The 27503-nt window shown below is 41.0% G+C and overlaps 1 protein-coding gene across 2 annotated transcripts in view; it reads left to right on the top strand.

The window, feature by feature from the left end:
• The window catches only part of LOC136867318 (uncharacterized), an 86257-nt gene extending 69120 nt beyond the window's left edge, over positions 1-17137 (top strand). Inside the window, exons 3-5 of one of the 2 annotated variants that reach the window (XM_068226709.1) lie at positions 5049-5205; positions 6660-6727; positions 16700-17137. In XM_068226709.1, coding sequence (XP_068082810.1) covers positions 5049-5205; positions 6660-6727; positions 16700-16732 — 258 coding nt within the window. In that variant the 3' untranslated portion in view covers positions 16733-17137. The remainder of the gene's footprint in view (positions 1-5048; positions 5206-6659; positions 6728-16699) is intronic. The other variant, XM_068226710.1, reaches the window with a different exon arrangement.
• The last annotated feature ends 10366 nt before the right edge of the window (positions 17138-27503 follow it).

Genomic DNA, 27503 nt, shown 5'->3' with positions numbered 1-27503 from the left:
CCCTACTTCGTTAGCGTTAGGTCGCACTCTGACCAAACCCAATTTCTCAATCTAGCTCACACACTAGTGAACTCTGCGATCAGGGGATAACATCATTCAGACTCACCGCTCAAGGCTGGCATCATACGATAGGCTATAACTTTCGTGGCTTTCCGATAAACCCCACAGTGTCTAGAACGAACTGGGAGGGTGTCCGTTAGATCCAACCATAGAGACGAACAGTAGACGTAAGTTTTCCCAATGGAACAGGGAACTTTAGTGGTTTCCAACCATCGCGTTCACAGCAACTTCTGCATGTTCAGTTTCCCCACAGTTAGCCGGGAATGTTACATCCTTAGGTACCATTTAGATAGATCTACTCATACCCTCAGCGAAATAATTTTTAAATATTTGTTTAATATCAATATAACTTAGGTAGGTCTTATGGTGCCGATTGGATAGAACAGTGCTGGGACTGCGAAAGAAGCGCATGTGGGCTTAAGTAAGGTACTGTCCTACCATTCACCTGCTGTGAAAATGAGAAAGTACAGAAAACATCTTGAGTGCTGCTGAGAGTGAGTTTTGCATCTCCATTTCCCGAATGCAAACTCACTGCTACGTGAGCCGAATCTGTTAATCAACAATTTATACACCAGTGCATAGGGATTAAATGGGACATTCAAACTCCAAAGATGAGCTTCTCCGTGAGGATGAGCAATGTTTTCACTAAATGCTTGCAGAAGATAATATGCCCAATATTGGGATGAAAACATGCTTTACATATGAAGCATACCTGTATCCAGAATATATTTCCTTCCTCACAATGCCTATCACGAGAGTGGATATAGAACCGTTTCTCAGGAAAGCTGCTCCTAATAATACGCCCGGGATGGATGCTTTCCCATATGAATTGAGCAAACGCTTCTGGTTAGTGATAGGAGTCGACCTTAGCCAAGTCCTTAACTTCGTATTCATCTATTCAAATATGGATCTAAGCCCACATTTACGGAATATATTATTGTAATAATTACTGAGAAGACAATTTGACGGATCGCGTTATAATCTAAATTGCTCGCTGCTGGTTTCCCACTCGGAAGGCCGAGGTTCGAATCCAGGTTGACCCTGTGTTGGGAGTTTGATAAAAAATCACGAGTATCAGGAACGACACTCGGCCAGGTCGAGATTTCAATCTTTGTTGTTCTGTTTGTCCTGAAGAGCCCGCTGTAATTGTCCGCATAGAATTCAACAACTCTTTTGACATAATTTCGCATAGATATCTTTGGAGAATCGTCAATCATTTTAGATTTCCTGAACGACTTGAAACGGCTTTCAAACACATGCAGCTTTCGGTTATATAACGCCTTTGATCAATTGCTATTAGCCACGTCGTAGTCCAATTATCATGCCTGTACCTCAAGGTTATCCACTATAGTTGTTGCTCTTTATATCTTAACCGTGGAACCATTCATTCGGAGACTGTCCAGCAGTCTAAATGGTCTTCATGTTAACACTGAACGTCTTACGCTGTGTGCTTTTGCGGATGATTTGACGTTACTCCTAACCAATGGTGATGACCTATCAGCAGTTCATCATTTAAATGCGCCAGGAGCAAGGTTAAGCCATCGATGCTGTTTCTAGGATCTGATCGAGGAACAATTCGAGTAGAAGATATCGTTATCCCCACGACAAACAAGAGTAAAATCCTTAGGTATGACATTCTGGAAGAACATAGCCTATGCGACACAATGGAACTAAATTGAACCGTATCGCTTACTGTTTACAGAAAACCTCTCACGAAGGCGAAATAGCGTATAACATTTGGCTTGTAACACGCCGTATGTGAAATATTGTACAAAATACAATACTAGCTGCTCTGCATGATACCTGTCAACACATAGGGAAAGATTTCGGCTCAGATTGAGAAGGCAACAGTTGAATTTAAAGGAATATCTTGACAGATTGGGGCTATATGCAGTTGAACTGATAAGCAGTTCTCTCTTATTCTAACGCATCATCAAGGGATACATGTGAAAGGAGAATCTTTTTATCGTGAGTTCAGTAAAATGGAAGAATATCCCAAAATTCGAGAACCCAGCAAATTTGTTGCAGGACAGCATTAGCTACTACTGAACATCTTCCGCGTAACGAAATTTTAGATGGCTCCTTTGAACAAGTTATGAAGCTTTACAACTCTCCCTTCAAAGAAGAAATTTCGAACCAATCATTCAACTAAAGCACCCCACCAGGAACTGGAACTAATCTGTAAAAATACATGCAACCTATGCTTACCCATATATTGGATAGTTTCGGTATATAGCTATGTAAATCGGATCATGATATTGGTGAAAAATTGAGGAGAGACGAGCAATTAGTGGATGGCAGATGTCCTATATGTAGTTTTGTAGGTACGTTGCCTCCCAGGAGAACTACATATGTGAGTCCTGATGTAATATGGAATTCGACGTAGAAGGCCATGAAGAATATATAGGATACAGAGACTAATAATCTCCCCAACAACACACTGCAGTATGACGATTCACAACAATCGAGCAAGTAAAGGAGCACTGATCTATAATTTCTAGCTACTGCCATTTACAGCAACTATTCTGGGTAAAAGCACCCTGACTTTTTTCCGAACCATAAGAGAATGTTACGATGGAGATATTCCTGACAGCGGCAGCTCGACGCAGCCTTTGGGCGCCGTCTACACTGTCATGCCAATAGTCATAGGATTATATCCTTGTATCGTATAGTCTTTCCTCTAGGTCTGTCAAGTGCTGTAACTCGTCGTCGCGTTCTACAAATGGAAAAACGCGTGTGGTGAGATTCTAACCCATGCCATTCGGATAGCTACCCACAGCTCTCTGGTATTTGTAGCTGCACAGACTTGGGTGTGATTGGACCTCACCACCATGTTAATAAATGCTCGACCTGCCCCATATAAGGTAAACGAGGGGCTGTAGCATTCGTTGAAACTATCCAGAATATTCCTTGGACCAATTCTGGACACCTTGGGTCCAGTGAAACGCTGCGTTATCCCGCTGGAATATATCATCTTTGTAGGGTTACTTGAAGCACACAAAGGGTTCCAAGTGGTCACCAAGCAGTTGAAAGTAGCACTTACTGGCCAAAGACCTGCTCAGGTGGATCAAATGATCCAACACATGATACGTTAAAACACCCCACACGACTACGGTGCTAACATCAGTCTGTATGGTGCGTTGTTGACATCCGGGATATATGGCTTATTAGGGCCTGAGCCATATCCGAACTCTAACATCAGCTGGAAAGTTACGGAACTGTGGCTCATCGGACCAAGCCACATGCCGCCAGTCCCCGAATATCCAAATAGCAAGGCTACGTTCCGAGGTGATACGCTGTGCCCGGTGTCGCGATGTTAACAAGGACACTTTGGGAGGTCTTCTGCTCTCATATCCCACTGACGTTAAAGAACGCTCCACTGACCTGCTGTATATGCGTCTGGTTCCTTCTATATTGAATGGGGTTGTGATTTGAGCGAGTGTGGCTTGTCTGTTACCATGGGAATTCTAGCCGTACGCTGCTTGTCACGATTATTAAACATCCGTGGTCGGCGACTGCGCAGTTCACTGTGGGTCGTAACGTCTTCCCTGAGGTATTCCCGATACACAGGTCATGCCGTCGATTGAGAAATGTTAAATGTCCGGACCCAATGCTCCATCCAGCTGCCCTCTCTATCATGCGCCGTTCGAAAGACGATGATTCACGTTTCAGATCAAAAGATGGACATTTCTATTATCTTTGAATACCGCTATTGCATGACTCTTGAAATGTCAGCGTATACAACCTTTGACATTCCATCGTTTACGGGTATTTCTCCGTTTAGAAAGAGAAGAATGAACTGCACAATTGTCAAGTGTATGTTCTTGTTGTCCCCTTTATTTATTGATGTGCTGTCTCCATATTGATAGCTAAAGGAAGGAAAATTGAGTCTCGTTGATTTATTTTCTGTATCTATGAGTGGATGAATGTTTTTCCTTGGGCAATTACTTCCTATGTACTTATTCATTACTTTGGACTGGTTCATCATTAATATTTAGTTTTGTCCATTGACTATTGTTATATGTTTGTAGTATGTAAAGGAATATATGGAGTTCAAATAAGTACCGTATACTTAAAAGGGAAGAAAATGAACCCCCTTCCAGATCTCAGTTCAGAATTAACATTTGCTGCGGCTTGAGTTCTTTAATATGATCTAAATTGATGACTAATCGACTACATTACATAAAGTAATGTTCGTACAGTTCATCAACACCCCTGGAGTTGTGAAAAGTAAAGGTTTATAATTTCTATGGCCTGTCAGGTTGAGTGGCTCAGACGGTAGAGACGTTGCTTTCTGAGGTCTAGTTGGCGGGTTAGACCTCGGATCACAATCAGGCCGTGGCATTTGAAGATGTTGCTATATGCCAGCCTCGTGTAGATAGATTTACCGGCACTTAAAGAAACTACTGTGGGACAAATTACCAGCACTTTGGTGTCTCCGTAAACTGAAAAAGTGGTTCATGGGTCATAAAAGCATTATTATTATTATTATTATTATTATTATTATTATTATTATTATTATTATTATTATTATTATTATTTATATAACCCCGGTAATGACTGATGATGGTGATGCTTGTTGTTTAAAGAGGCCTAACATCTAATGTCATCGGCCCCTTGTAGTAATAATAAGTGAGATGGAGTGGTTACAAAGCTGTGTCTTTGCCTGGAGCTGAATGTATTGGTTCTACATCTTTTCGACTTCCTACCGTAAAATCGACTCCTTTCCATTAAAATGAACCGAAAATGTTTGTTAATGCATAAGGTAGGCAGTTCACAATGATTAATTACCACTGAATTTTCGTATAAATAAAATTAATAAACCTCTAATGTCACTTCATTAGCATTGTCATGATTTCCTTTTTTGTGTTATAAAAGATGTACTTGTGGATCGTAATTAGTTTCGTCTTATGCGACTAAAATCGTGACGACTATCATGTTTTATGTTCTGGGCCTTGGGACAGTCCTAATGAAATTTTGTTTTCCAGTGTTTGCAGTACTGCGCCTTTAGCAAAGCGGGGATTATGGATGGTAACACTTTTGCTCCCGCGGACGACATTTTGAAATTTCACATCTCTGTTCATGAAGGTGATGACGAGTTCATCGCCCAGGGTCCGAAATCTGTCAACGAATGTTTAGATGAAGGTAGGTTTTGAACTCTGTGTTCATTGTTTTGCAGTACACGTACACTCAACTCCATAATATTTGGTCGCTGGCTAAAACCGACACATCCGTCACATCGGAGATCAGGGTAAACATGTACAGTACTGGCTTTGAAACGGAAGTATACATAGTAACTGGCTTATAGACATCACTGATATCCGATTTCGGATCAACGCATAACACGTAAACAACAAATATTGCAGGAAATTGTTTCTAGAAGGTAGAGGAGTAGCTATTTCTCCTATAAACACTGTACGTTAATATGCCTCATCGCTAAGTGTATGTTATGCGACCGGCTTCGAGAGAGTATCTAATAGCTTAGTTGATTGAGGCACGGTATTTGGGAGACAAGGAAGGATATTGCAGTGGTTCGAATCTACAAAATACTCACTGATTGCTGTATGCATGGATCACTGAACACCAAAGCCAAAAATTAAATACAAAGAATAAAAGTGTCTCGTTAGCCGGAGGATAATTTATTCGAATGATAGCAAGACCTCTGCTTCATATAAGGTCAGGAATGCTCGGTGTCTCCGAATATCTGTTAAGGGAATAGCGTTTTACTTCGACCTGGACCCGATTTTACACCTTTAAATGACTTTCTCATTCGTCCGACTCACTGGTTGAATGGTGAGCGCTGAAGCTTTCGTTTCAGAGAGTCCCGGTTTCGAATCCCGACCGAATCGGGGAGTTTAAACGCTTCTGATTAATTCCTTCTTCTGGCTCGGGGACTAAGGGTTTGTATTTGTTCCAGCACATTCCTCTTTATATACGGGCAACACATAGCGGTACAAACCACCACAGAAACATGCAGTAGTGATTACAACTCTCTATAAGATTCGTTAGGAAGGGCATCCGGTCGTAAAACAGGGACAAATCACATGAGTGACACTGTTCGCACCCAACACCCCACGGGTGTGGGGCAAATCGGTAGAAAAGGAAGAAGGGCATTTCTCATTCAATGGTACATTCAGCGACGAGTCACAACTCTTCTTTTTCCTAGCTGGGGAATTGTCACACATTTAGTGCCGAAACGAGCCTTGAACCCTAGTCCTACGAAAAGGTCACATGCAAAGAATTAGCTGACTTATTATGACACCATTCAAAGTTATGTTTTGGCATGGAAGGTGAGAGCCTTCCCTTGTAAGATTAGTGTTAAGAAAGGTAATAATAATCTCATCCTCTTAAATTGACAATGACGACAACATTACTTTGAATTAAGAAAAATATCTTCTGAAGTATGTCATAGAAATACTTCCCGGTATCATTAATAAATTGTAATAGCAGAAACTGTTTGACTCTTTCCATGAAAGGATTTCTCTATCCCTTATGGCCTGTAGGAATCAATTTACTCTTCATTTTATGAAAATAATAAATGAATTCAACGCCGTGTGATAATATGGTCTTAATATGCTGTCTGACTTATTGCATTTCAGCTTCAAAACTGAAGACAGATGATTCCTGCTTCTTGGCCTATTTCTTGCGGCAATGTGTCCTTGATAAGGTGAGTACGAATACATTTTGTAGTCTTGGATAAATAACACAGAAGGACAATTCAATATTTTTTTACAATTTCTTGTGTAATGATCGTTTTGTATACTAGGCCACAAGATATGCGCAATTAGTGAACAAGTGGTAGCATATTGTTTGCATAGCAAGTACCCTCAATCAATCAATCAATCAATCAATCAATCAATCAATCAATCAATCAATCAATCAATCAATCAATCAATCAATCAATCAATCAATCAATCAATCAATCAATCAATCAATCAATCAATCAATCAATCAATGATACATTTAGGGTTGTCGCCCAGATAGCAGATTCACTATCAATTGCTCATCGAGCATTTTCTAAAATATTTTCAATGAACTTGGAAAGTTATCGAATATATCCCTTGGTAATTTATCACAATCGTTTATTCCTGTCCCAATCTGTTCTCTTGAATTTCAACTTTATCTTCATAAAATTATATTTCCTACTTTTAAAGCTCCACTCAAATTTATTCTAATACTAATATCACTCCACGCCAATTCACCACTGACAGCTCGAAACATACCACGTAGTCGAGCATCTCGTCTCCTTACCCTGTAACGTTTCTCAACAACCTCGTTGGTATGATTACCCCAATGGAGGTCATTCCTTATGTTAACACCTAGGCACTTAATCGCTCCCAATGAGGCACTATCACACCATCAACACAATAATTCAAACTTGGCAGGTTCGACCCTGGCTCAGTCCGGTGATATTTGAAGGTGCTCAAATACATCAACCTCGTGCCGGTCGATTTACTGGCACTTAGAGAACTCCTGCGGGACTAAATTCCGGCACTTCGGTGTCTCTGAAACCGTAAAAGTAGTCAGTGGGACGTAAAGCCAATAACCTTATTTTTCATATACATAGATATATATTACGATAACGTTTCACCCACTCTAATTCTCTGAATTGTATTTTCTGCAAATGTAGCCAACCATCACTCATTTTTTCTATTCCAGTAGCTCGTATTTTCATCAATAATCTCCCATGATCTACCCTGTCTCTCAGCTCATCCACCCGAATTCGACCGAACGGAAATACTTTAGCTTTCTTGATATGAATTTGAACTGGCCTGTTACATTTAAAAATGATGAAAACCGTGGAATAATAACTAATATAGACCCTAATACACTGACTGACAGAGCAAATGCAACACCAAGAAGGAGTGGTCAGAACTTTATGCCAATTGCAGGGTAGACTGACGTCACTGAGGTATGCTCATGATGTGAAATGCGCCGCTGTGCTGCGCACGTAGCGAACGATAAATGGGACACGGCGTTGGCGAATGGCCCACTTCGTACCGTGATTTCTCAGCCGACAGTCATTGTAGAACGTGTTGTCGTGTGCCACAGGACACGTGTATAGCTAAGAATGCCAGGCCGCCGTCAACGGAGGCATTTCCAGCAGACAGACGACTTTACGAGGGGTATGGTGATCGGGCTGAGAAGGGCAGGTTGGTCGCTTCGTCAAATCGCAGCCGATACCCATAGGGATGTGTCCACGGTGCAGCGCCTGTGGCGAAGATGGTTGGCGCAGGGACATGTGGCACGTGCGAGGGGTCCAGGCGCAGCCCGAGTGACGTCAGCACGCGAGGATCGGCGCATCCGCCGCCAAGCGGTGGCAGCCCCGCACGCCACGTCAACCGCCATTCTTCAGCATGTGCAAGACACCCTGGCTGTTCCAATATCGACAAGAACAATTTCCCGTCGATTGGTTGAAGGAGGCCTGCACTCCCGGCGTCCGCTCAGAAGACTACCATTGACTCCACAGCAGAGTCCTGCAGCGAGGCCCAGCCCATGAGCTGCTTCAGCAGTACACTTCAATGGGCTTTGAAAGGCTCGAACAAACGAAGCTCGTGACGTCATCGCACGGGCCGGTCTGGGCCAGCGCTCTGTCATTCGTACGCGGTGAGCCAAGGACAGCGCTGTGGTAGTTCTATGGGCTGACTGCTTCGATGTGTACAGTGTACTGCGTGTCACCGGAGTGCGTTGCAATACGGTCGAGTGGAGCCGATCAAATTTGCTGTGGTTTTCAGTTTGACTTCTCCGTCTATCCTGTTATCGGAAACGAATGTGACTGTAATTCAAAAGAAACGAAACCGTGGCAAAAAATCGTGAAGTAAAAAAAGAAGCAACAAACGAACTAAAAACCGCACAATACAAGACTTCTGAACCGGATCCTAAACTTAAAAGTCGTATTTGGTTGGTATTCAAGCCTGCAGTTGACGGTTATGGGAAAGACGTTAATTTTGTGTACTGTACGATCTGCGGTGAACTTTATGTACACACTAGCAGTTACTCGCGGCTTTTCGCGTGGATTTCGTAATTTGATAAAAGTAATCGTTCCTCGGTACTGTACTAAGACATTGTCTGAAAATCCCTGAAGTATAACACCTCACTGAAAAACTGAGTTTTATTTATCCCAGAAACTCTTTGTAAACAAAGTTTGTCGTATTGTCTTTTGGGGCTGAGATGACCATGCGACATAGAACTGTACACGTGAGAACGTCTTCTCTCAAGTAAAAAAAAAAACAAAAAAAAAAACAAAAAAAACACATTTCTTTATTTTTAAAGGAGATTTCAAATACGTATTTCCACATCTGTAACATCTTCAGGTTTTGAGATATAAGTATCCGCATAAAAAAGAATTCAACCCCTTTATCAGCCCTTCCTCCACCCCGTCCTACGTGGATTTTCCAAAAACAAAAAAGAGAGACATGTCTCTTTATTTTTAAAAGAGATTATAAATACCACTTCACATCTGTAACATGTTAATTTTTGGAGATATATTGTAGATATGCTCAGGGATTATGTATACAAAATTTTGGTTGGCAGCTATGCCCAAACGTACACACATAATCGCGCTGCTGTAGAACCCTCGAGCTGACGTTGCCATGGTTACGGCAGTTCATTTCCTTGTCCGATTCCGAGAGCAGGGGTAGTGTGGTGCCAATATCTCCATAACGGTCGGTTTCAGGGCCATAAAACATAGTTTTCGGGCCCATAGGGCTTACCGAGATCTGTTATTTGGGCCAAGGGGCTTAAAATGAGCTTAGTGTTGTCCTTGCACGACAAATTCGATATTTCGCCTATATTAGCCTATTATTTTTATACCTTCCCTCTCGCCCCCACCTCAAATTGTTTTGAAAATAAAATACAGCCCATGTCCCTCAGAGATAATGTATATTTACATTAGTAAAAGGATTTTTAGAATCGGTCCAGTAGTTTCTGAGATCACCCTCCAGATATACACAAACTAACAAAATTCGCGCTCTCTCTTTATTATATTAGTGTAGATTAAAGGAGTCGGACTGATTTTGTCTTTCTTATGATTAGATAAACAGCAATTAACGAGGTGTGCTTGAATGACGAGCATTCTAATGTTTCCGTGTCCGGCTCCATGGCGAAATGGTTAGCGTGCTGGCCTTTGGTCACAGGGGTCCCGGGTTCCATTCAAGGGTGGATTGGGAATTTTAACCTTAATTAGTTAATTTCTCTGGCACGGGGCTGGGTGCATGTGTCGTCTTCATCATCATTTCATCCTCATCACGACACACAGGTCGCCTACGGGAGTCAAATAAAAAGACCTGCATCTGGCGAGCCGAACATATCCTCGGACACTCCCGGCACTAAATGCCATACGCCATTTCATCAGACTCCACGTCTATGCCACAACCTGCCAAAGTAATGAAATTTTCTGCGTGGACTGACGTTCTTGATGCTCCTCTTCCAACAAATGAGCTGGAAAGATATTTAAAGCAAAATTGTGGAATGTAAGAAGATAGATATAGCATCCTATTGGAGAACAAATGGACAAAGCTATCCAAAATTTCACCAGATCGCTAAGAAAGTAATATGTATGCAAGCATCATGTTCAGCTTCAGATATAAATTGCAGTTCAGCGGGCTTCATTATCAACGCACGACAATGCTGATGCTCTTCTTTTCATTCACAGTAATTCCATTCCACCACATTAACAATGACCAATAAACTACTCACACTAAGTAAAAGCTATGTTCAGGATTGTTTTTGTTGTTGGCAAGTTGCACGTCATTTCTGTTTATATTTTATTTTGAGGTAAACGCGAATGAAGTCCTATGAATATGCTTCGTGTTATTTAGATTCATTTTCAGTTAACTTGATGTCAATTGCAAACTAATATTAGTTTATAATAAAGTTTCTGTTTGTGTTCAATTATTATTATTATTATTACTATTATTATTATTATAGTGCAGGAGAAATACCCACCGTTTAATTTCAAAATGCGATTAGCCTACTTTGCAATATGTTAGTAGCGTACGGAATTCGTAGAGTGAATGATCCGAATAGTAGTGTGACGTGAACATTTCGTTGTGCACATCACATATGTTATTGTGGAGAACTACTCAAGGTTATTCCACGGAGCCCGTCCAGTGCGGTGGACTGCGGTGGGCCGTATGAGCCCAGTGCTGTGGGCCAGTACGCTGCCGCGTCAGAAAGAGAAAGGCACTGCACGGGCTGGGCTGCCGGAGCCCGTGGGTTCCAAGTGCTGCGCGGTGGATCTGGCTGCAGGAGTCTGCTCCACAGCATAGACGTGCACGCCTGGCATGGTGCCGGGCTAGAGCGACTTGGATGAGGGAATGGCGGAACGTCGTGTTCTCCGATGAGTCACGCTTCTGTTCTGTCAGTGATAGTCACCGCAGACGAGTGTGGCGTCGGCGTGGAGAAAGGTCAAATCCGGCAGTAACTGTGGAGCGCCCTACCGCTAGACAACGCGGCATTATGATTTAGAGCGCTATTGCGTATGATTCCACGTCACCTCTAGTGCGTATTGAAGACACGTTAAATGCCCACCGCTACGTGCAGCATGTGCTGCGGCCGATGGCACTCCCGTACCTTCAGGGGCTGCCCAATGCTCTGTTTCAGCAGGATAATGCCCGCCCACACACTGCTCGCATCTCCCAACAGGCTCTACGAGGTGTACAGATGCTTCCGTGGCCAGCGTACTCTCCGGATCTCTCACCAATCGAACACGTGTGGGATCTCATTGGACGCCGTTTGCAAACTCTGCCCCAGCCTCGTATGGACGACCAACTGTGGCAAATGGTTGACAGAGAATGGAGAACCATCCCTCAGGTCACCATCCGCATTCTTATTGACTCTGTACCTCGACGTGTTTCTGCGTACATCGCCGCTCGCGGTGGTCCTACATCCTACTGAGTCGATGCCGTGCGCATTGTGTAACCTGCATATCGGTTTGAAATAAACATCAATTATTCATCCGTGCCGTCTCTGTTTTTTCCCCAACTTTCATACCTTTCGAACCACTCCTCCTTGGTGTTGCATTGTCACTGTCAGTCAGTGTATATTGTACCACAACTTACGTTACCTGAAAGCACTTTAAAACTGGCAGAAAATTATAATTATAATATGACAACCCGCGATTTTAATTTAATTTTTACGTTCATTGAAGGGCATTTTCAGTATGTATCCATAATATCTGTTACTGTTGCCTCTATGATTCGGATGACATATACATTATAGATGAGCTTTAAAATTCTGCAATATTTGATGTCTGCAATATGTTTGTATACTGTTACTAGTATGATTCTTCTCAATTATGTGACACCTTCTGCTTACCCTGACGGCCTGTCACAAGAGGACACATGGAAACTGATGGACGTTAATTTAAACGTCTTTACATCGCCCTGGCGCTTTATTATGACATATTTAACATTCATGGATCAGCTTACTCTGTTCTTCTTGAGTTAGCGATACAGCATTTAGTAGCACGTCGTTACGTCTTCATATTATCACCATCATCACTCTCCATTATTATTCTAGGTAGCCTATTCTCCGACATCCGCCTCACATGCTCTACCACGTAGCTGGTTATGTGAACAGATTCATCTATCAAATTTATTCCTAACGCAATCTTTACCTCATCAATACGTGTACCTGCCTGCCATTATCCTCACCTGCATGTTGAATAGAACAGCGTTGATCGCAACTGCGAATTCTTCTTCTTCTTTATCTCTTTACCCTCCAGGGTCGGTTTTTCCCTCGGACTCAATGAGGGATCTCACCTCTACCTCCCCAAGGACAGTGTCCTGGAACTTCGGACTACTCTGGGTCGGGGGATAACACTGGGGAGGATGACCAGTACCTCGCCCAGGCGGCCTCACCTGGTATGCTGATCAGAGGTCTTGCTGGGGTTTGGGAAGATTGGTTTTTGGCTTTACGTCGCACCGACACAGATAGATCTTATAGCGTCGATGGGACGGGAATTCCTAGGAATCGGAAGGAAGCGGCCGAGACTTTAATTAAGGTACAGCTCCAGCAATTGCCTGGTGTGAAAATGGGAAACAACGGAAAACCATCTTCATTGCTGCCGACAGTGGGGTTCGAACCCACTATGTCCCGAATACTGGGGGAGATTGGAAGGGATAGACAAGGAAAAGGCCTTAAGTCAGGTACCATCTCGGCATTTGCCTGGTTGAGGTCGGAATCGAACCCACCTCTATCTACTCAGTTGACTTCCCGAGGTTGAGTGGACCTCGATCCAGCCCTCGTACCACTTTTCAAATTTCGTGGCAGAGGCAGGAATCGATCCCGGGCCTCCGGGGGTGGCAGGTAATCACACTAACCACTACACCACAGAGGGGGGACTCAACTGCTAACTCACTGCATTAGGATTAGGAAGGTAGTTGCCCGTGACCTTATTTAATACACAGCATTGGTGTGAGAATGTGCAACCACGTAAAATCATTTTCAGGGCAGCCAATGATAGGATTTAAGCCCACCATCTCCCGCATTCGAGCTAACAGAAACATGACTCAAACCGAGAATCCATCTCGCTCGGTGTTTTTATTTTATTTAGTACACTACATTCCTGGGAGAATAAAAATCCTATTTGAAAAGGCCCACCTGTTCCTGCTTTGTATTTCCTACCTGATATTCAATTACCTGAGTTTCCTCTCAACTGATTTCGCTTTAGTATTGAAAATATGTTATTAAGTTTCGTATCATTCTCGCTGCTGCTCTTCTCAGTATCCAAGATATTAGATAGCTTTCAGCACAGTTTACCATTGACCAAGTCGTAGGCGTAGGCCAAGCTGATTACTACAATTCTTACCGAGGTATATCCTTCTTTGCTATTTTACAAGAGTGTAGTCATTTACCATCTCCTTAAACCTTTATAACTACTTTGAACCAGGAGTTATCTGTCAATGTAAATACTTTTGTCTGCTCGTAATAACCTATCATGATCATATAATATCGCGGTATGGCTAACATAGTTTTTCTTGGTATTCTCTCTTATGTCTTCCTAGGTCTATAAAACTTAAGCATAAGTGTCTATTGTTCTCGTAGCATTTTTCGGGTGAGTCAGTCGCGCCTGACGTGTTATGCTGATAGGCGTCCCACCCAACGTTACTGGCGTCGTTAAGGTCTATCTATTTTTCCGTACACCAAGCAGCAGTCGCCGTTAATCACTCACTGCAACATTACGTTTGCAAAAACATGTACCGTATGCGACAGGCATTTACACAATGCATCAAGATGCCATACGGTTATGTAAAAAGTACGTGCCAATTATGAGTTTTCAGTAGGGTATGAAATGAAAGCTAAAGGCGATGGCATACTGATAAAGAAACGTGTGTGAATTTGTAAAGCGGAAGTAGTAGCCCATCTAGTATATGATTTTTCACGAGAGTTTAATCCTGATGTAAACAAGGCATGTCCACGCCTTAGTCAAAGAAAGAGTTGTGATTCACTGAGCGTGTAGTATCGACCTCCGCCCCGTCAACGTCTCGTGTTCGGACATACAGTGCTGCGCATATGACCTAAAATAGACGAGGAACAGTTTTTGAGCTATGTGAAACTAAACGGAGGGGTTTGAAGGGACATCTACTGCTGATGATTAGGGCCTACGTTATTTATTTATTTATTTATTTATTTATTTATTTATTTATTTATTTATTTATTTATTTATTTCTGAATGTTAAAGAAAGCTATCGTAGGCTAGAGCACAAAATTACACACGTAGGAAGGTTTATCTTAGGACAGCTGTTTGAAATGCCCGCCCGGTAGACTGTAACCTAAGAGAAAACCAGCTTTCGAATTGAAATGTATATATCTTATCTTGTAGAGTTCCTATCATGATAGAGCATATAGCACGATTGGACATGTCAGACGGAACTGTTGATAATTCTGTAACAACATCTATCGAAAAGAAACAACTCAAAAAATACAATATCCTTCCTATCCATTAACACAGGTTTACGTTCTCTTTTAAGAAACTGGAACCCTATGTCCTTTAAAAGTCTGTACAATGTAGTTAAACTGAAGGTGGGTAAAGTTTTATCTTTATTTACACTGTCTAATACTTTGCGTAAAGTAGGTGGTTCATTCCGAAAAAAAAAAAAATCATGAATTTTCCTTCTAATACCACTTTTGACAATATCGTCATACTTCTCGATTCTTTGAGGTCGTTTACGTTCCTTTCCCGGCGTTGTTAATTTCCTTGTCTTTCTAAACTCTGTCCGCATGTTATGAACCGAACTAGCCGACACACCACACAACTCTGCACTTAGTTTCTCTACCTCTTTTACGGCTAAACCTGGATTCTGTTCACTTATTTTATTAAAAACATTCACAACGCACTGCCTATGGTCACTTCTGAGCGGTTTTCCTCTTTTGTGCTTCACTACACGGGATGGTCCTACCCCTTGCTCCATTTCTCTCACTATGAATACTGACACCGACAGCTGCTGCAAGATCAACACCTTATCTTCACACTGTACAGCTTGGGGACTTTCCCTCACTATGAGAAGACTTCCTGCATTACACCAAGCCTTCTGCCTTCATATCTCGTTCTTTAATCACTGTTTTATTAAAAAAACATATAGATATATACCGGTATATATGACAACCATCTTTTAATTTGATTACGTACTCCTTCAGACTATCTAAATGGAATAAACTAAGATAAAATTAAATTAACGCGACGTACTAATTTTCTTCGAGCTCGCATACAGTCGAGTGAGTGCGACGGTTGCTTCTCCAATCAACTACGTCTATGTCCACGTGCAAAGCCAAGGTGCTCCGCCTTTTTGTTTACATCAGGATTAAACTCTCGTGAAAAATCATATAGAGGAAATGGCTTGGAGTGGGAAGGAAACGGCCGTGTCCTTAATTACAGTACATCCCATGCATTTGCTTCGTGTGAAAATGGGGAATCACAGAAAACCACTTAAGGGCTGCCGACATTGGGGTTCGAACCCACTATGTCCCGATTGTAAGCTCTCAGCTGCGCGCACCTATCTGCACGGCCAACTCCCTCGGTACCGGTATGTTTTATTTAAATGGAATCTCTGTGTCCTAGTATCTGAGGTCAAATGGTAAAGAATAACTATCTTACAGTTCGGCTCCATGGTTAAATTGAGTCCAAGGGGTTCTGGGTTCGATTCATGACCGGTAGAAGGATTTTAACTTTCATTGGTTAATTCCGATGGCTCGGAGGAAGGGCCTCATCCTCATAGATTAACAGTTCACCTATAGGGCGTCTAGTCGAAAAACCTACGCCTGGACTCTCTAGACGCCACACGTTATAATAATCATAATAATTATTATTGATGATCTCAAGAATGTCTTCAAATTCAAAACTCAGGAATATTATATTCAACAAATATCTCAGAGTTCCAGTAATAGGACGTCAACAGTATTATGTCCTCAGCATTTATGGAAACCAACCACAGGTGTACATGGTGTATAACCTACAGTAACACTGCATATTAAAAATATTGGACCAGTTGTTCGTCAGTGGTTTGTGATTGTATTATTTATGTTCAAAATCCTATTTTATTATTCCCAACGATAATCCATTTCTGTAAACATTGATCTTCAGTGTATGAGAAATCTGAAATACTAAGCTTTATATGTAATTTCTGATATGTTTTAGAGCTTCAACCTTGTGTACTTCCACAGAAGTTAATTGGCCGAATATGAACGTGCATCCTGAGAAGAAAATACGGAAGAGATCCTGGCGAGACACCATAATTCTTGTGAATACTTTTCATTAACTAAAACCAATGTATCCTAAATATGAATAAATATGTTTATGACTGAATAGTGAAACGACTCAGTCGTTACTGATTATTGAGATTCCTGTAACATAAAGTTGTAAGTACAACTGCAGGTAGACGCTGTGACCCTACAAAATGTACAATAAATGTTGGTGCCCGGACGGTGAACTAGCAAATAAATATAATTAACACGTTCCCTGCTTTGCGAGTCGCATGTGACTCGTACAGCACATAAATGTGGAGCTGGACAAAATTACACATTTTATTCCTTTGCTGCTACGATAATAACTTCGCCTAACAGTACGACAGCGAGTCACAGGAGGTATCTATGTTGTTCTATGGCATAGGTGTACGTTTAACAACTACCTTACACCGCGAGGCACGGGTGACTCGTGACGCATGGATGTAATGCAGCTTTTACTATTTGCTATACGAGTCACCAGTGCCTCGCAGTTTTACTAGACGTCCCGCTCAACTGGGGTGGACAATAGGGCTATACATTGTTGAACAAGTATTATCGTGCTGTAGCCGTCATTGTAGGCTGGCAGAAATCTGTTATGGCAGCGAGTGAATAACCTTGTCATCTTGTGAGGCGTGTGTATGTTGGGTACTCAGCCCCAAGGCTGGTTTGATCCTCTGCAGCTCCGCCAACAGCTGTCATAAATAGCCTACGCGTCACTGAAGAGGCGTACTAGGGAAATGAGGAGTGAGGTAGTTTCCCGTTGCTTTCTCACCGAGCCAGCTGTTGCTATTACATATCAGTCTGCCAAGCCCACTGAAATGCATGCACCAACCGACCCTATGAGATATATTTTCACACCGTTCTTAGCAGGGACTGGCTGCATAAGCAATGGTATTACTAGCATCACTCATACCTCAGTCACGTTCATATTGTCAAAGCCAAGGATGAGACTGAGACAGGTCAATGAAAGTAACTAATTTGACATAGCCCATACCAGAAGACTGTAAACACTACATGTCGCCAGCAAAGGCATCTTGTGAGGTAACCACAGGATATACATTTCTTTGTGTGTAAAAGTGCATTTATACTCATGTAAATCAACCTTTACCAACATGCAGAAAGAGGTGTTAACGCTCTGCTCCTTGTTACGCGAGGCACGGGTGACTCGTGGACTAAAATAATTATTGCCGCTAAACTGAGCGCTGGTGGATCGTCCTGCTGAGGAACGTGAGAACTAGACATGACTTCCAGCTGTCAATCAAATAATTTCGAAGTAATATCATACTTCCGCCATCCACCGTCAGCCCGCAAAACTTCTTCCGTAGGACGAATCACATGTGCCTCGTGACGCACCCCAGCGAAGTATGGTATGAGACATCGGTGACGCGTGACGCACTCACGCTTAATGTCAACAGTGTAACAATAGCAGCGCAAGTGTTAAAGAATAAAATGAAGCCACAGTTTACGTTAACAGATCGCAGGTTGAGTCTCATGCTAGACCTACTTCACTCGCACCTCAAAACCTGCTGCTAGGAATGGGTAAACTAGTTGATTAGTAAATACATCGAATTTACAGTTGTTACTACAGAAAAGTAACGAGAATCGAATGGATGGAAGGAATTTTAAATTGTTTTAACGAATTGCATTTGTAGCTTAAACAACTCTGTTCTTTTTCCTTTTATGCGAAAAAGTAGCTATAATATTGGAATTGAATAAAAAGCTAGATACAACCGAGATTCCTCCACATTTCCACTTTTATTTAATTCAAATATTATTCTGTTTTCTTTTCTTGAATTCTTAAACTTGATTTACTTCTAATTTACTTCCTTTTATAAATAAGTTTTCACAGTATTCTCATTAACGCCATTAAAGCCTTTGGTAACGGCAAGTGGCAATGTTCGCAGAGTAGTAGGATTCTCCTCAAGTTGCTTTCATCTGTCTCATTCTCCAATAGACTGATGCAGCAGCTTTCTGAGGACTAATTAATCACTCTACCAGCAGTGAGCTTACTTACACGACTGGGTATGTATCACATGTGCTCATGTTATGTTTTACTGTTTTGAAGAAGCATAAGCCTGTAGTTTCGGTACCGTACTTGGGCCGGGGTGCTTAGCAAAACTATGAAGGTAAGTACAAAAGATATATCTACACAACACACGAGATGACAGTGTTCAATACCTCATTATCAAGAGGAAAAACCATTGTGTGACCTCGGTATCAGGAGATGCAGTAATGCTACCATCTTGAGGTACTGTAATCGTCGTGTCGCACGGCTAAGTTAAAACACTGAGCGAGCCCAGCAGCCAGAGCAGATTTACTCAGCCAATCATTAATATAAAAATAATTTAATTTCGCAACAGGCCTACTTGGTAAACTGGTATATCGTGCCTTCACTACAACCTTATCTCCTTCTGCTAAAGACAAATTTACCAGTCTTTTCCTTTCACATAGTTTTTATTTACAAATATCCCCACCCCAGCCATTGTGTTTGATGCAATAAGAATTATTATTATTACTATTATTACCATTATTATTATTATTATTATTATTATTATTATTATTACTACTATTATTATTTCGCAATAAACATAAATATATTCCATCATATTCCTAATATTTATTCCATAAAAGTCCAGTGACGATTCTTACGTTCCTAGCTGGGAAAAATACTCGGTAATGTCATGTTCAAACTTAAGTCTCCTTCTTCTAAATTTCTTCTTGAAAATATAGGCTCCAGTTCCCTTTGTCTTCTTTCTGAACATTTAAGTGTACCCCTAATAGATAAACCATTCTACACTGCCTCATGTACCAATAACGCAAACGCTTTTATGATTTTACCACCGACTCCAATTCCTGATAATGCAATGAAAGAATGCAGAATTATTTTTATATTTCTGGACCAGTTTTGGATCAAAATAATTAAATTGAAGGTACAGTAAAGCATTAATCATCCAAAACCTACCGACAAAGATTATACAGAATATGTTTTTACTATACTAAATCACCGCCGGCCCCGTGGTGTAGGGGTAGCGAGCCTGCTTCTTACCCGGAGGGTCCGTGTTCCATATTCGGCCAGATTAGGGATTTGTATCTGGACATGAAGGCTGATTCGATGTCAACTCAGCTTACGTGATTACAATTGAGAAGCTATCAGACGGTGAGATGGCGGCCCTGTTCTAGAAAGCCCAGAATAACGGCCGAGGGGATAAGGTGTGCTGACCACACGACACCTCAAAATCTGCAGGCCTTCCGGCTGAGCAGTGGTCGCTTGGTTGACCATGGACCTTCCGGGCTGTTGTGCCATGTGGTTTGTTCGTTTTATACTAAATCACTTCTATCCATCAACTACGGACTAATCGGAAGTCAACAAAGTTACCCCCTTATTCTACTTTTCATCAATCGTTCCAGATTGTCCTTCCTGTTACTATAAATATATACCTATTCTGTTACAAATTTAACAACACATCCTGACAAAACCCGAAGTGAATATGAGTCCCAAACAATATATGTATCTCTAATAACACCCGTCCACACATTAACAATACAGCCATTCCTTTCACCACACCTACACAAAGTCTGTCCATAAAATAACTGAAATTCATCAGTTCCTACCCTCAAAATATCAAGTCCACAGTAGTTTTTCCTTTTCTATAATGAAAACACAAACTGACTGATCTCAAATTAGTACAAAATATAAATAAGAATATAAATAATCATGCATTATTCAAAAACAATTGATTCAAATAAGCTTCACAATTCTGAATACGATGATTCAACTGTACAAATTTTGGCTATTCCTCTGATAATTCAGTTCCCTTTAAACGATGATTAAACTATGGAAACTTTGCTTACACAAACTCATGCTGTTTCCTCCGATAATTCCCTTTAAAATCAATAATGAAACAGAAAAGTCAGTTGATTCCATAATTTCAGAAATTCAACAGCTTCGTAGAAATCCCATATCTCTTTTCATCCAGAAAATATTACTCACATACCTATAACATCTCAAATACATTCCAAAACGTCTTGTTCAATGAAATTACCCGTCCCTATCTCAAGTCTCTTGTCATACAATTGTCTAAAACTGAAACAATCTTCTGCTTACTGCACTATTTCTACACGAGATTCAACAGATGTGATAATGATTATTACTTTGAATGAACTTGACCATTTTCGGTTTCTATTAGATCCGCATTGACTATTAATGAATCGCCAACCTGTGAGAAAGTGGGCTAAGAAAGGTCCGTCTGTCAGTACAATTTATAATACAATTAGTATACACTGTTTAATAATTTAACTAATAAACCATCATAAATTCTCGTCTTCAGCGATAATTAAAAAAAAATCAAAATCCCTACGGAGATGCCTAAATTTCTTTCTTTCTCTCTTGTCCGATTACCCTCCAGGGTTAGTCTTTTCTTCAGACTCAGCTAAGGACCCCACCTATACCACCTCAAGGGCAGTGTCCTGGAGGGTGAGACTTGGGGTCTGAGGGATAAAACTGGGGAGGCCTCTGGCGGTCTCACCTGCTATTCTGAACAGGGATCTTGTACGGGAATGGGAAGATCGGAAGGGATAGACAAAAGGAAAAGGGAAGGAAGCTGATTAGGCCTTAAGTAAGCAGCAATCCTGGCATTTGCCTGGAGAGATAGTGGGAAAACACGGAAAACCACTTCGATAATAGCTGAGGTGGGAATCGAAATCCCCTTCTACTCATTTGACCTCCCGAGGCTGAGTGGACCCTGTTCCAGCTCTCGTACCAGTTTTCAAATTTTGTTTCTGAGCCGGGAATCGAACTGGGGCTCCGGGTGTGCCAGCTAATCCCCACAAACCACTACACCCAGAAGCGTTCTGCTCGAATTTACAACACATAACACCTTAACATAAAATATCTACCTTAAAACAAATGAAAATCTCAACAGTTCTATTTCTTGTTGTTGGCTAAAAAACTTTCTCCTTTTCTTTCTGGAGGAAGATTGTTCAATGTTAAAATCTTATCACATTATGCAAATAGAGTACTATTCACTGAGTGCAGAATTCTAATTTTTGAGCTGTGTTGAATGTTATAGTTTAAAACTGTTCTTGGGGCATTCCAATATTTATTTAAAAACAAGTAAAAAGTGCCTACGTTTGTGTTAGACATGCAGAATCCTGAACTGATATGGTGAAGTGAAAATCTACGTGCTTTATGCCAGCCCAAAAATACATCTTGTCAGTGTAGAAAACGTGATTGCGCGTGAATTGTAAATCTATTTGGCTAATACCAGGTAAGTAGAATTGTGGCATGTTCGGATAATGCATTTAATAACATAGTTTGTGTGAAATGATGAGCACATCATTTTATTAATTACGTTCCTATTTCGTCCCATACTTATACGAACAGGATTCGATTGGGATGTCTAAGAAGGAAGAAAAATCTGCAAAAACTCCTCCGAAAAGGAAACCAAGGTTACGTCCTTTACAAGCATCAGGTCAAGAAATGCTTGTACATTGCTACGAGCAATTGAAACAGGAAGACGACGAAGAAGGTATCAGTCGTAGTGATACGAAGCTAATGGCAAGAGTTGCATTATTAACTGGGGTAAGTGTTCGTTTTTATCTTGTTTCTATGATAAGTTTCTGGCATAATGACAATCAGTTGAAATGGAGCAGTATTTCATTCTGAACCTAACCTAACCTAACCTGATCATGTAGGCCTAGGCCTATACCATGTCTTGTGTCGACTTCGATACGGTTTGTAGACTTAACCTTTGTGTATTCATGTTGACTTACGGTATATGTGTATGTAATATATTTCTGTGTGTGTATTCTTACAGTGTAGTTTCGGTTTAGTCCGAAAGTAATAGGAAATTTCAAGAAGGGAGTTGAATTTTCTACACCAGGTAAACGCCGAAAGCGTGAACATCCAGTGACCGGCATAGACAGTTTTTCTAAGGAAGCGATAGCAAGGTTTATTTATGATAAATTACATAAAGGTAAGGTGACTTCATAAGGAATTTTTTGCAACATTATTTATAGAAATTGGCACGCAGGTGAGATAAGCTCCCAGAAATGTTTTGTGCATGTATTGTCATACAGCTCTTTTGAGTCCCTTGTAACTCTCTTTTTTCTTCCCACAGGAGAAGTCATAACTGTAAGAAAGGTTTTCGACCACATGAAAGCAAATTATGACACTTATTTGTACAAGGGTTCCGAAACATCATTAAGAAGAATTTTGAAGGCCATGGGGTTTGTGTGGAGTAAAGGTGATCCCTATGCGTATGTTAGAGAAAATGAAGACATTTGTTTTAAGAGATCCTGTTTTCTGAGGGAATACACGCGTAATAAAGACAGTGAGAAATCAAAACCTGTTGTTTTCTTGGATGAGACTTGAATTTTTATGAATGGTGAATATATATGTTATATATTACATTCTATATAAAAAATCTTGGAATAATTTATCTTCATCAGGTGTCTTTGGTTTCAATTGTGCATTTCTCTTTCAGGGTCACCCACATACTCCTGGAATAAACCACACAAATCTGGACATGATGTTCAAGGAGTAATTCGTCGACCTGTGTCTGAGGGAGGAAGACTGGTTATTGTTCATGCTGGAACGAAAGATGGCTTTGTACCTGGTATGTTCTTACTTTATTTTACTTCATTTTATTGTAGTGAGGTGATCTCTCTTAACATAGTTATGAGGGTATTTAGGATTTGTAGTACGGATGTAGGGGGGGGCACATAAGTCTCTGATAAGACCCCAACTTAAGTACAGTTCCTGTGTATGAGACCCTCACTGGGATTACTTGGTTTGAGAATTGGAAAAGTTCAGAAGACAGAAGCACGATTTGTTGTGGGTGATTTCTGACAAAAGAGTAGCGTTACAAAAATTTTGTCGGGTTTGGGCTGGGAAGACTTGGGTGAAAGGAGACAAGTTGCTGGACTAAGTGGTATATTCCGAGCTGTCGGTGGATAGGTGGTGTGGAATGACATTGGTAGACGAATACGTTTCAGTGGTATTTTAAAAGTAGGTAAGATCACAGTACAGTGATAAAGTTGATGAAAAGTGGGGCAAATATTTGTTTTTTTAAGAAGGGAGTTAGGGATTGGAGTAATTTACCAAGGGAGATGTTCAATAAATTTCCAAATTCTTTGCAATTATTGAAGAAAATACTAGGGCTATCCCTGAAACTACATCTTCCACCTGGGCGACTGTCCTAAGTGCAGATCAGTGGTGACTGATTGATTGAAATTGACTGGCACTAGATCGGAAGTGGCATTATAACTTACCGCTCATTGAGCTCTGTGCGTGGTTTTTGATTTTGACTTCTCCACTGTTAAGGGATCTCTTGGTTATTCAAAAGACTTGCAGGTATTCACTTTAGGCCAATGATTAACCTTAGAGAGGTACTACTTTTTTTAGAAGAAATAACTTCATACTAAAACTTAAAATTCTTACAGGTGCTGATTTGATATTTGCTACAAACTTGAAGAGAAATCAGGATTACCATGGTGCTATGAACAGCGAGAAATTTCAGATGTGGGTGAAGACGCAATTAATCGTAGGATTAAGAAATATAGGACCCTGTGTTATTGTAATGGATAATGCACCATATCACTGTAAGCTGGTTGAGCATCAACCAACAACGAAATGGAGGAAGGATGAATTAGTGGTAATTATACTTAATTGAATATATCCTTCTACTGAATGATGTTTAATGATGTTACAGAAAATAATTTTTATTTTTCCTTTAATTTACAGTCATGATTAAGGCAGAATGGAGTTTCTCCACCAGAAAATGCTACAAAAGATGAGCTGCAAAGGTTGTGTAATATGAATCGAAGTCACTTAAAGAGGTACAGAAGCACGTAAACATAAGTTTAGATAATGTTGTTTACACTCGTGTATTTGACTTTCATGTATGCATAACAATATTTCTCTGTTTCTTTAAAACCAGGTACATTGTTGACGAGATGCTGCACAGTGAAGGCCATACTGTCTTACGACTTCCTCCATACCACTCATTTTTCAATGCCATCGAATTTGTATGGTCTGTGGCAAAACAGTATTATAACAAAACAGTGGCTTCAAGACCTGGTCACGGATTGGACAGAGCTACAGCTGTGTGGAAAGAATCTCTTGATCAGGTAGGCCAAGTGGAAATGTTATTTGTTGGATATAGGCAAGTGGAGTTTATAATATACTTGTCAGGTTGTGATACTTCAATATATCTTATAGGTGACAGCAGAGATGTGGAGAAATGAAGTAAAACACACTGAGAAGAAGATTGTCGAGTTCTACAATAATGAGGTGAGAGGTCTTCCTGAAGTGGAGGAACTAGTCATTCATCATGGAAGCAGTGAATCAGAGGAGGAAGATGAAGAAGAAGAAGAAGAAGAAGAAGAAAGAACAGAAGCCGAGGAGTTAGCTGTACCATTGTAAGAGCCATTCCATGAGATTAAGAATGTTATAACTTTGCTGGGAAATAATACATTTCTGATTGCCCCGTCCTTTCTGATATAACGAAGTTACATTTCAAAATTGTGGGAATTGTGTATCTACTAGTTACAGGGCGGTATAGATGTGCAGGTGGGGATCAGTGTCCAATCGGAGTGGAATTATCTAGAACTGCTGTGGCGCAATGTGAGGAGGAGCGGGCGAGGGGGGAGAGAGAGAGGGAGACAGAACTCTGTCACCAATACACGATGTAAACATTGTACGCCTGTTAAAATACTGACATAACTCAAATTTTATACAATATCTAATGGTTTTCCACAGTTCTCTGAAAGTCACAACTCACATATACTGTATATATATAGAGAGAATTACATATAAAAATACCTGTGTCCACAATAAGTAGCCCACATATTAAATATAAGTCAATTTGCTTTACGTCGCACCAACACAGATAGGTCTTATGGCGACAAAGAGGATAGAAGAGAGAGGAAAGGGCTAGAAGTGGGAAGGAAGCGGCCGTGGTCTTAATTAAGGTACAGCACAAGCATGTGTCTGGTGTGAAAATGGGAAACCACCGAAAACCATTTTAACGGCTGCCGACGGTAGGATTTGAACCCACCATTCCCCGAATGCAAGCTCATAGCTACGCGACCCTAAACGCACGGCCAGCTAACTCGGTCATCTTTGAAAATGTCTTTTTCTATCAGCAGAGGCTTTTCTAAAATCGTCATATTTTGTACAGGCTGCAGGAGATGTACAGTAGCCCACTGGTTTTCTGATTAAACATCATTTATTTAAGCTATTGCATCAGTCTACTTACATACTCACTGTCCACGTACATCGGTAACCTCGTGATTCGATTATTGAAGTATTGTGCAATGATGCGACATACAAACTAAGAGAATACCGAGTGGTTCTTCCAAATATAAAACAGACAATTTCGAGTGGTCATGAGCATGACTCATAGTCATAGGGTAGGCTAAATAATAATGTTATTGGCTTTATGTCCCACTATCAACTTTTAGGTTTTTTTTGAGACGTCGAGGTGCTGGAATTTAGTCCTGCAGGAGCTCTTTTATGTGTCAGTAAATCTACTGACACGAGGCTGAGCACCTTCAAATACCACCGCACTGAGCTCGGCCCTGCCAAGTTGGGTTCAGAAGGCCAGCGCCTCGACCGTCTGAGCCACTCAGCCAGGCGTGGAGGCTAGAGAGCTGAGTTTAAGTAATTGTCGAACGTCAACTAGTTATAAAGATACTGATTGATTAAACTAATACAGTAATTAGAATAACGTAATTGACTACCTACTTACAACCTAGGTACTTTGGAATTGTGTTCTATCTTTTTAACACTGCAAATAAATCCATGTATTGTTTAAAACTCCCTGTAAGAAGAGGACAGTGAATGCGAATAGGTATTATTTTCAAATGAGCTGAGCTCGAGAGTCCATTATAGCATACGATTTTTTCAGTGTACCATGACTCTGTATGTATTGCTTCAGAGGAAGTTCGGCTCCCCGCCAATGTCCAGTGTACCGATAATGAACCGTGTGTGTGTTGTGTCTCACTGATCCGTGACTGCGTACGATTCTTTCAGTGTGCCATGATTCACTGAGGCTCGCTGCAGCGAAAGCTCGACTCCCCGCCAGTGTCCAGTGTGTCTATAAGGAGCCGTGTGTGTCGTGTGGCTCACTGAGCTGCGATTGTGCATGATTTGTGTGCCGTGAGCTTGCCGTTCCTGTGAATCGATTCACTCGGACACTTGAATGAATCGATACACTGCTTCGAATCATGCACTCAGTAGCCTACACTAGTAGAGGTACATAGTACATTACCATTAAGATAGATAGCATTGCAAAGTAATTCGTCTTTACCATAATAATAATAATAATAATAATAATAATAATAATAATAATAATAATAATAATCGTATGGCCTCAGCTACCATGTGCAGACATTTCAAGTTGACGCCATCTGGCTGACTGCTCGTCAATTTTGACGTTCCGTTATACTCTAGGCCCACTAGATGGCAGACCGAGTAAACCGAAACTCTCTTGGGCGTCTATGGCTGAGATTTAATTAATTTTGTCGGGTAAACACCAAATGTGTCACCAGAGATCTTTTACATGCCGACATCGTACGACATGAAGTGTCGAATGGACTTTTTTCTGCCCTTCAAAAATCCGACTACCTCTGCCGGGTTTGAACCCGCTATCTTGGGGTTCGGAGGCCGTCACTCTACCATTGATCCACAGAGGCAGCTGTCTTTACCATGAAAT

Source organism: Anabrus simplex, chromosome 3, assembly GCF_040414725.1.
Source record: "Anabrus simplex isolate iqAnaSimp1 chromosome 3, ASM4041472v1, whole genome shotgun sequence".
NCBI classification, from domain to species: Eukaryota; Metazoa; Arthropoda; class Insecta; order Orthoptera; family Tettigoniidae; genus Anabrus; species Anabrus simplex.
The sequence above is the reverse complement of the archived record's forward strand: the minus strand, read 5'-3'. Positions and strand labels throughout refer to the sequence as shown.